General features: G+C 34.9%; 1 protein-coding gene across 1 annotated transcript; it reads left to right on the forward strand.

Annotated features, from left to right (window-relative positions):
- Positions 1–10,328: 10,328 nt before the first annotated feature.
- Positions 10,329–11,084, forward strand: LOC127118627 (uncharacterized). Its single transcript, XM_051048853.1, has one exon. The coding sequence runs from the start codon at positions 10,361–10,363 to the stop codon at positions 10,808–10,810; it is 450 nt and encodes a 149-aa protein (XP_050904810.1). The 5' UTR covers positions 10,329–10,360; the 3' UTR covers positions 10,811–11,084.
- Positions 11,085–11,375: the final 291 nt, after the last annotated feature.

Genomic DNA, 11,375 nt, shown 5'->3' on the forward strand with positions numbered 1-11,375 from the left:
AGTTGATTTGATGAAAATAACAGTTGATGTAAATCTCTGATTTACAGGGCTTTTAGTCACAATTCTTGGATGCTATTGCTTGCAGTCCACACTATGGATCAAGGAGAAGAAGGTTTAGGAACTTTATGATCTGAAAATTGATCAATGAAACCAAAGTTCAGATCTGAAAATTTTGAAGAAAAGTGAGCTAGTTCCTTTAGTGATGGCTGAGGTTTCAGTTTAGCAGCAATTGGGGCGCCTTAAGGTTGAAGAATTATGAAGTTATGGCATTGTATTTATAGACAAGGCAATGCTGAATGCATGATTTCAAATTTGCATGAATGGAAAGGGCCTCTATGCATGGGCCTATACAGGTGCATGAAGGGCCCAATTCTAACTGGAATTGAAAGATGATGCATGATGAAAGCAAAATGGACATGCAGATTGGATGGTAGTAGCTCATGCAATGCAAATTAAGTGATTTTCCAAAATTTCACTATTATGCTCAAGCTTTCGAAAATGCTATGTCAAAAATGGAAACACCACCTTATGAGTAATGGTTGGAAAGCTTATTGTATAAGGATCATTTGTTATGTTGATCAAAACTCCATTTGGGCCTTGGAAATTGATGAAAATTGGCCATGAAGTGTAGGGTGCAAAACATGCATATGTGAGATTTTCAAAATTGGCCAAAGTTCAAGCCCTTCTGTCTCAATGATGCAAGCTCCAAATGACAAACTCTTCAACATAAAAGTTGTAGATCTTTTTGACTAAATCAATTTGGACTTAAATTTTGCATCACTTGTATTTTATATGAAGAAGTTATGGGCACTTGAAGTTGGACTTTTTCACATTTCAATGCATTTGGTTCAAAGTGACCTATAATGTCTTGCATTATCACATGTATTTATTTTGAGATTTTAAAATTTTGCTCAACATAACATTTGAAGTAGACATATTAAGATTTCCAATGCATTTGATCTCACCTCAAAATCATGAAAAATGAAGGAGTTAGGTCCTTGGGAAGTTGACCTAAAATTAGGGTTTCAGTCAAAATGACCTATAATGTCTTGGAATGGATGGTGACCTTCCAAGCTTCAAATAAATTTTTGATGAACACTAAAGTTGTTCATATGGTTCTTAAGAACATTTTTTCTCTTGGGGTCATCTCCATTTGACAAACACATACAAAGTTAGGTCTCAATGTATTTCAAAATAGTCAGATGAATTGACTGATCAACTTCTCAAGCCCAAACCTCATATCTTGATGAATTGATGATTGAGGATACTCAAATAAGTTCAAATATGCATGAAATTATGAATTAAGGAACAATTGATGAACAAATAAATTAGGGTTTCCTTGGGAAACAAGCCTCAAGCCCTTTGATTTGCTTTGGTCAAAATGATGAATTGAGACATTTGGGAGGCATATTTGATGGATGAGCTTTGAGAACCATTTCCATGCTTGCTTTCATCTTCTCTTGGCCATATCAATGCACATAGGATCTCCTAGAAGCTTTAGACCTTATGACTGCTCAAGCTACAAAACAAGAGATGTTAGTGACATATTTTTGTGCTTTTGGTTAGTAAATAAAATGAGACAAGCAATAATATACAATTCAAGCATGCTTGGTGATCTCAAACAAACTCTCAAAAGATCCCACCCAAAGGTAAAGGAGCCAAGATGCTTATGATCCTGAGGCAATGCAAATGCAATGTTATGATGCCATGAGGGATCTTAGGGTCAAAATTGGGGTCTTACACAGGGGTCTTAAACACTGGTATAATAACATTCAAGTCATCTCCCATATCCCTCGACTGTTGAATCTGGATGACATTCTCATCCGTCAACATCTCGATATCCCTATTGACAATCATACACCCATGGGGGTTCACACTGCAGATTACACATCCCACATGGTCATGTTCACAATCACTGATTAAACAAAAAGTCTTATGCATCTCCACCAGAGATCTTTGGATACATCCCACATCAAAAACTCAGGAATTACCTGGATAGTCGTCCACCATGTTGACAGAAGCATTACCATGAGCAGGTAACAGATTGGCTTTCACATTTGGCGCTCTGTCCTCAAAGAACACCATACCACTCTTCACAAGCTTCTTAACTTCATACTTTATAGGATATCAATTCTCTATATCATGGCCAGGGGCTCCCTGGTGAAAAGTGTAACAACCCAATTTTAGTAATTATTTCTTATATTATTATTACTATATTTTACTTTATTTATTTGGAGTGTTAATTAATTAATTGGTTGTTAGGTAGTATAATAATCGATTATATTAATTAATTTGGTGTGTTAATTAATTATTTAGTTGATATGAGATATAATGAATAACTGAATTATTTAACTTGGTGTGCATATTGAGTTGGTTTAATTTATTTGAATTAAATAGAGATATTATAATACTAGGTCTTATTGGGCTTAATAATTAAATTAGAGGTATCATTCTTTAAGCCCAAATACAATACTAGTATATAAGAGGTGAGAAGAGTGAGAATTAGGATTCATTTGATCATTTGAAGGCAATAGAGAAAGAGAAGAGTGAGAATTAGGATTCATTTGATCATTTGAAGGCAATAAAGAAAGAGAAGAGGAAAAGTATGGAGAAGAGGGGAAGAATAAGAGAGGATCTAGGGTTTTCATAAAATTGAAGAGGTAAAGGGGAGAATCCTTATTATTATGGGTTAGTATGATTGGGTCAATGGGTAGAAGTATGTTTAGGTTAAAATCCCTAATTTTGTATGGTTGTTTGAAATTGTTAGGTTTTAATGAGTATTCTTGATTTGTGGTGATTTGATTGCGTTAAACTGCAAATTAACGTTATATACTTAGAGTATTGTGTGAGTTATAATTTTCTGAACGTTTGGCTTTTTACGGAATCGAAATCGGAGGTCTGAAAGTCCTCCAACAATGAAAAACGCAGAAAACTCTGCATTCTGTTTTATGTTAACCGGTTACCCACCGAGCGTTAACCGGTTACTTGCTTGAAAATCTACACAGGAAATTGATTCTGTTTTATGTTAACCGGTTACCCACCGAGCGTTAACCGGTTACTTGCTCTGTTTTGTGTTAACCGGTTACCCACCGAGAGTTAACCGGTTACCACTGTTGAAAAAAATGAAAAATTGAGATTTTAAAAAGTTGTATTCATTTGCAATGAGATCTAGTGTGCGTAGTTGATAATTAGCCTATATTTGTGAATGATATATTGTTATGAATGTGTATATGTACCATTGGTGGATAATTCATAGAGTTGAATTATGGTGATATGTGGAATGTTAAGATGGTAGAGATGATCTAAATTGCATATGTGTTGGTATTGGTACATTCATTCATGGCATGGTCGGCTTCATGGTGGAAGCGGTGAAGCTGTGGGTTCACATGGTATTAGACGTTGATCGTTGAATGGAAATAGGCGTAGCATACGTTGATCCTTAATTAGAAATAGGCGTAGTAGACGTTGATCCTTGAATGGAAATAGTCGTAGCATAGATTGATCCTTAATTGGAAATAGGCGTAGTAGACGTTGATCCTTAATTGGAAATAGACGTAGTGGCTTTGATCTTGTCGGGATCAAAAGCGTGGCTTGGATTCTAGATATTGAATCAGAAAGGGGTGAAACGTTGGGTTCACATTGCGGTACCACATGCATAAAGTCACATGTCTTGCATTGAGTCACATTAGAGTTATGTGATAATTGAGTGTATGCATTATTGTGATTGTGATGCGTGTATGTGATATGGTAAGTGAATTTGATGATGTTTGGATACATAACTTGGCAACGTATGTGATTATGTGATAATTGTAGTTATGTGTATTTTTGGGAATATAATATTGGATTTGAATATTACACTCCTTGAGTTTTTATGTGTGCTTGAAACATGTGAAATAAATGTTGGTTAATATTATTTACATGGTTATCTGAAGTGTGATGTATTCCTTTAATTGTTGATTTAATCATTGTGCTTTATTATACTTCTTCATAATGATTTGAATTCTCACCCTTCTGTTGGAATGATGCTTTACATGGCATCGTGCAGATACTTCGGAGTAGTATTGCTGAAGTAAGTGGACGGTAGCTCACTCGAGATTAGCCGGAGAGTTTCCGTATTTTAGTTGAAGATTGGGTAATGAGTCAATGCTCTGGTCATGTAACACGGGGTAGATTGTTAGTATTGAACTCATATCTTATTTGGATATGCATTACGTTATTACTTGTGAACATATTTATTTGAAATTGCTGTTGGAGAGGCCATCGTGCCAATTATTCTGGATATGGTTTTATTTTATCTTGAGGAGATTATTGAGAGATGATCATGGTATGGGACATGGATCATTTTATGAAATGCATGAGTATTCATTATTTTCCGCAGCAAACGCATATTCTTGAATATTCATGATAATTGAAATGTGTTATTTTAAATGACCAGGTGTATTGTATATTGATGATGAATGAGGTTTGGTTTTTGAAAGCTTTTAGTTTTTGAAAACGTCGATGTGACGCCCTTTTGTTTATATGCGTGCTTATTTACTCTGATTATATGTTAAGTATTTTGGGGTAGAAAAATGGGTGTTACAAAAAGCACAATGAAGATCAGGCTTGAACCACCATGGTAGTGGCTCTGAACTTCATACTTTATAGGATAACAATTCTCTATATTATTGTTACTTTTCAAATAATAATTTTTATTTTATCTATAATAGCCTTAATCATTTATTATACTCATTTATCTTCTTTTTTTTCTGTAATAAGTTTCCTTTTTATACTAAATTGAACTTTGCAAGTGACAATTGAAAATGAACAATTTTTTTCAAGAAAGTTATACTTAAAAAAGAACTGAGAGAATATTATTTATATTACAAATCAAGTTAAATTAAAAATAAAAAGAAATAATTGTTAGTAAATTCAATTAAGAGAAAATCAAAGACATTATTTGTTCAAATTGTTGTTCTAAATAAAAGATAATTTTCATTAAATTTTTTTTATTTTTATTTTATGCATAAAATAAAAAACTAAATTTTTGTTAGAATTAATTCATATTTTGAGAAACTTATAGAAAACGTTTGTTAGAGGGTATTTTATTATTTTTCCTAAAAGTCCCACTTGTATTTAAGCAAGTGAGTGGTAAGAACAAATTGCACCTTTATTCCTTTTGCAGTGTGTATGTGCATTTTTTATGTGCAACCATTTTGTAACCATTTCAAGAGTAGTGGTAGTTTGTTATTATTCACTCTTCTCTCTCGTGTTCATTGTTCATCGTTATCATTTTGTGCACCAATAATTGGTATCTAGAGCTCCGGTTCAGATCCACAAGGAAACACGAGTGAAACGGTGAGGCGTTGTGTGATTGATTTATGTTCGAAGAATTCGTGTTGAATTTCTATTCAGAATCGTAACAGAATCATATATCTTGATTCTGCGGGATTGGGAAACATCGTGTTTAGGTGAGATCTGAGTGTATTGCACAAGGTTGAAAATAAACGAAACGGTAATCTGAGTACCAAGCTTCCAGTGTTCGATGGAAAGAACTGGAATCGTTGGATGATTCAGATGGTGTGTTATTTGGAGCTCAAGATGTTCTTAATTTCATCAATGAAGGTTACGTTCAGGTTGTACTTCCATAAAATGCAACAGATGCGCAGAGAAATGCTCTGTGTGATATGAGGAAGAAGGATCATAAGGCGTTGTTCTACATCCATCAGTGTGTGGATGTGAACGTGTTTGAGAAAATCGTTGATTCAACAATGACGAAAGCTGTGCGGGACACACTGGTGCGGTGCTACGACGGTGATGCATTAGTGAAGAAGGTGAAGCTTTAGTCTCTATGTAAGCAGTATGAGAATCTTATCATGAAGAACAATGAGAAGATACCTGACTACATCTCCAGAGTGATTCTGATCACAAATGAGATGAAGTCGTATGGAGAAAGTATCTCTAAGAAAAGTATCATTGAGAAGGTACTTAGATCTCTTACTCCTCAGTTTGATTACATTGTTGTAGCAATTGAGCATTCTAAGGATCTGAGCACCATGAGAATAGAAGAGTTGCAAAGAATTCTAGAGGCGCAAGAGTTGTGTATGACTGAAAGAACCTCTAAGAGAGAGGTAGAGCAGGCTCTAAAAGCTTTTTTTGTCAAGAAAGACCAGAAGCAGTCTTGGTCAGAAGTAAATAAAAGACATGGTAGGTCTCAGAAGTCATAAACCCCAACTTCTGGAAGTCAGAAGGGAAAGGAGAAGTATGAAAAGAGAAAAGTTCATTGTTATTATTGTAAGAAATTTGGCCACTTCGCTGCAGATTGTTGGTTAAACAAGGAAAGGAAATCATATGAAGCAAATATATCCAGAAGCTCTGATGATGAACATGTGCTATTAATGGCTTCTAATTCTGATAGTGCATCTCTAGAAGACTAGTGGTATATGGACACTGGTTGTTCAAACCATCTTACTGGAAATAAGAAATGGTTGGTTGATTTTGACTCTGGGAAGAGGACCAAGATCAAATGTGTTGATGATAAGTGTCTAACTGCTAAAGGAATGGGGAATGTTAGAGTGATTCAGAATAATGACAAATATGCGTTAATTCAGAATGTTTGGTATGTTCCTGGCATGAAGAGCAATCTGATGAGTATAGGTCAATTAATTGAGAAGGAATTCTCAGTTACCATGAAGGAAAATCTTTTGAAGTTGTATGAATGTAATCAGAAGCTAATTATGGAGTCAGAACAGAGAAGGAATAGAACATTCAAGATGAATGTTAAAACTGTAGACTCTGAATGTCTTAGCCCAACAAGTGTTGTGAAGGAAAGTGAGTTGTGGCACAAAAGATTTAGTCATTGGAACTTCAGAAGCTTAGGGCATCTGAATTCAAAGAAATTGGTACGTGGAATTCCTGCAATTAAGAAACCAAAAAATTCATGCAATGTGTGCATGAGAGGGAAGCAACCAAGACTGTTATTTACATCGGAAGTAGCTCCAAGAGCAAAATATGCTTTGGGAGTAGTGCATTCTGATGTGTGTGGACCATTTTCGGAATGTTTACTAGGAGGGAATAAATACTTTGTGTCATTTGTGGATGATTTCACAAGGATGACATGGGTACCCTTATAAAGTTCAAACACGAGGTGTTTACTGAATTTAAGAAATTCAGAATCAAGGCTGAGAAACAGAATGGTCAGACTCTGAAGATTCTCAGAACTAATGGTGGAGGTGAGTATAATTTTACAGAGTTCAAGAAGTTCTGTGAGAAGAATGGAATTGAGCATGAAATGACTGCTTCATATACTCCTTAACACAATGGTCTTTCTAAAAGGAGAAATCAAACTTTTCTTGATATGACAAGGAGCATGCTGAAGGAGAAGAATCTTCCTAACATTTTATGGGGAGAAGTTGTTGTCACTGCAACATATGTGCTCAACATGTGTCCAACCAAGAAGTTGAAGGAAATTGTTCCTTTTGAGAGGTGGATTGGAGATAAGCAAAGTGTGATTCATTTTAAAGTATTTGGTTCAGTGTGTTATAAGCACGTTCCAAATGCTACTAGAAAGAAACTGGATGATATAAGCAAGATGATGTTACTGGTGGGGTATCACAGTAAAGGTGCTTATAAGATTTATTGTCCATTCATTAATAAGGTTGAAGTCAACATATATGTTATAATGAAAGAGTCAGAAGTATGGGATTTGAGCAAGTCTCAATCTAACTCAGGTGTAAAGTTAACTTGTGAAGACATTGATTCTGATTCTGAAGATAAGTCAGATCCTGAAAATGATTCTGAGAGTGAGTTAGAATCAGAAGGCGGGATTGACTCTAAGGAAGAATCTGATTCTAATCCAGATTCTGATGGTGATTCAGATTCTGGTGGTAGTCCAGATCCTGAAGGTGGTCATGCTTTTGAAGTCGGTACTTCTAGAGTTCCAGCATCTGATATTGTTCTAGAATCAGAAGGTTCTGAAGAAGTTCAGAGGCTACAAAGAATCAGAAACATTTCGAGAAGGTTTGTAGAGTTTGACATACTGCAAGATACTGAAGTAGATTCTGAATGGGAAATTATTCAGTGTACCATGTTAGTCGATTTTGAACCTATGAGTACCGAAGAAGCTCTAAAGAAGAAAGTCTGGCTGAAGGACATGAAAGAAGAACTCGATGACATAAAGAGAAACAAAACTTGGAAGCTGACAAAACTTCCAAAGAACAAGAAAGCTATCAGTGTGAGATGGGTTTATAAGGTGAAACTAAATCCAAATGGATCAATTGGCAAACACAAAGCAAGGTTAGTTGTGAGAGTTTCTATGCAGAAACCTGGGTTAGATTACTTTGAAGTGTCTGCGCCTGTAGTAACACATGAAACAATCAAGTTGGTGATTGTGATAGTTGCTAACAGGAATTGGCCTCTGATGCATTTAGACGTGAATTATGCATTTCTGAACGGTTCATTAGAAGAATAGGTTTATGTGTCACAACCTCTTGGATTTGATAAAAAGAATCAGGAAGGAATGGTGTACAAATTACACAAAGCCTTACATGGACTGAAACAAGCCCCTAGAGTTTGGAATCTGAAAATTGATTCATTTTTCAAGAAGCATGCATTTCAGAAATGTGAGATGGAGTATCGTGTCTATGTTCAACATACTTCTAAAGGCAATATGATTCTAGTGTGTCTGTATGTTGATGACATATTGTTAACAGGAAGTCGTGAACATGAGATAGGTAAGTTCAAGAAGAAGCTGTTGAATGAGTTTGAGATGAATGATCTAGGAAATATGGTTTATTTTCTAGGGATGAAAATTATGTACTTTAAGAAAGGCATAATTTTACATCAGCTGGAATACGAACTTGAGCTTCTAAAGAGGTTTGAGCTGCTGAATTGTAAAGTTGTTGTCACACCTATTGATACAAATCATAAATTGGATTCCAATTCTGATGGTGATAATGTAGATGCGACAACGTTCAAGCAGTTGGTAGGGTCTCTGAGGTATTTGTGTAATATCAGACCTGATATTTGCTATGCAGTTGGAATGTTGAGTAGGTTTATGAGTAAACCGAAGTGGTCTCATTACCAAGATGCTGTCAGAATTCTGAGGTATATAAAGGGAACTCTGAAGTATGGAGTTTTATTCCCTTCTGGTGTAGCACTGTAGCACCCAGAAGCAGCTGAAAAATGTTCTGACGAAGGCGATCAAGACTGGTCAATTTCTCCGCTTGAGGGATGAAATTGGTGTTGTTAGTTTTGGTTAAGTTGAATATGAATTAACGGATGGTGTTATAATTAATTCATATTTTGAGAAACTTGTAGACAAAGTTTGTTAGAGGCTATTTTAGTATTTCCCTAAAAGTCTCACTTGCATTTAAGCAAGTGAGTGGTGTTAACAAATTGTACCTTTATTTCTTTTCCAATGTGTATGTGTGTGCATTTTTTTATGTGCAACCATTTTGTAACCATTTCAAGAATAGTGGAAGTTTGTTATTATTATCTCTTCTCTCTCTTGTTCATTTTTCATCTTTATCACCTTGTGCACCAACAATTTTACGCGTAATATATTTTAGTAAAACAGATACCCAAATTTAAAAAAATTTGTCTATAAAACCAAAATTTTATTTTGGTTGACTTTTTAGAAATTTATGTTCTAATATGCAGATGATTCAAATGTCATGATGGATAAATGCAGTGGTAAAAGGGGAAAATTTTAGAATAAGATACAAATCTACTATATGTTGCCGTATTAGAGATCAACACCACCGATTTAGAATTCTTCATCATTAACTTATACATAATTTTGATTTCATAATGGAACAATAAGAAAAAAATGTATTTATGACATTAAGGAACATTCAGGAAAACATTATTGTAGCCCAAAAAAGGTTGCACACCATGAATCACATGCAAAGTAGAACTGGTGCTTTTGTTATAAAGGTGGACCTTGCTAAAGTTTATGATAATCTGAATTAGAATTTTGGACAGCATAGCAATAATGACATAGAAGGTTATAACTATGGACATTGAATAATAAAATTGTGATCAAACTGGATTTGTATTCATGTAATAGTACTTTAGCAAATTAAAACTTTAACTATTCCAACATTCACAGTCAAATTAAAACCTAACTCTTGTTTTCTAGGATAAGATAGTAGCAAATTTTTACACATTTTACAAAATAATAGAATCGTGTCCCATCCTTGTCTGTCTAGATGCTATGTGGAGGACATCCTCAAATAATCTAGAACTGTCTGTCACCGTCTTAGAAAAAGCATCACGTCACTAAATCTTGACCATTATATTGACACGTGTATTCAAACACTGTATTTATATACACACATTTTATTCTATGCATATATCTCTCAAACACAAGTATATAAAAATGAAAGGTTCTTCTTTTGCTGCTAATGTCCACAATATTTCCTTTTCTCCTTCTTTGATTAGTTCTAACCATCATGATTTGAAACCATTGTTGGGAAAAGGGAAAGTTTCTTGGCCAAAAAGTGTGGGTTGTGTTGTTAAGCAACAAAAGGGTAAAAGTGGGATTGTAGTGGAATGTGGTAGTTGTTGGGGTATGGTAAGAGAGATGGAGAGAGAGCTTGAAGGTGAGATAGATGAAGAAAAGGGTAAGGGTAAAAGTGGAATGACAAGGTTTAGAGAAAAGTGTGGGGAAAGGAAAGGAGCTGTGGAGTTGTTGGAGTGTTTGGAAAAGGAAGCAATAATGGGTGATGATGTTGGGAAAGAAGCTAATGATTATAATAGAAGGGCTAAGATATTTGATAGAAGCTCTAGAGTGTTCCAAGCTCTCAAGGAATTCAATGATCATGCTTGAATGAAATGGCTTTTTTTGACTCATTTCAAATTTTTATTACTTTGAAATAAACATACAGTGACAACAATTTGTATCTTTTGTTTAGCTAAATAACTTCTAATATGTTGATCAGCATTAGGAGGTGACTCATCTGTGGACTATGATGTAGAATTAGATTGTTGTGTTTTGGTTTTTATTATTTATTTCTGTTGTCTGTAATAGTTTTATGTTTATGTGATTAGTGTTACATTGGATACCAATAACTATGAAATGGATACTGTGCTTCTTAGAACTATACTATAGCTAAAAGTTCTCTTCCATACACATGGTCTATTGCTAGGCCCCAAGGATTTAGGTAAGATATGGGATGTTGGTCATGCATTAAAATTGCTCCAATTCTCTCCCAATGTGCATCTTTTTCCACAGTAAATTTCTTTGTAAATTTTGGTAGGCTAAAATAGGTGCATATATCAAGGCTTACTTCAAGTGTTCAAAAGCAGATGTAGCCTCCTCGGACCATATAAAGCTATCTTTTCTTAACAAATCAGTCAATGGCGTTGCCCAACTAAGCCTAAGAAACCCCTCA

Source organism: Lathyrus oleraceus, chromosome 2 (assembly GCF_024323335.1).
Source record: "Lathyrus oleraceus cultivar Zhongwan6 chromosome 2, CAAS_Psat_ZW6_1.0, whole genome shotgun sequence".
In the NCBI taxonomy this organism is placed as follows: Eukaryota; Viridiplantae; Streptophyta; class Magnoliopsida; order Fabales; family Fabaceae; genus Lathyrus; species Lathyrus oleraceus.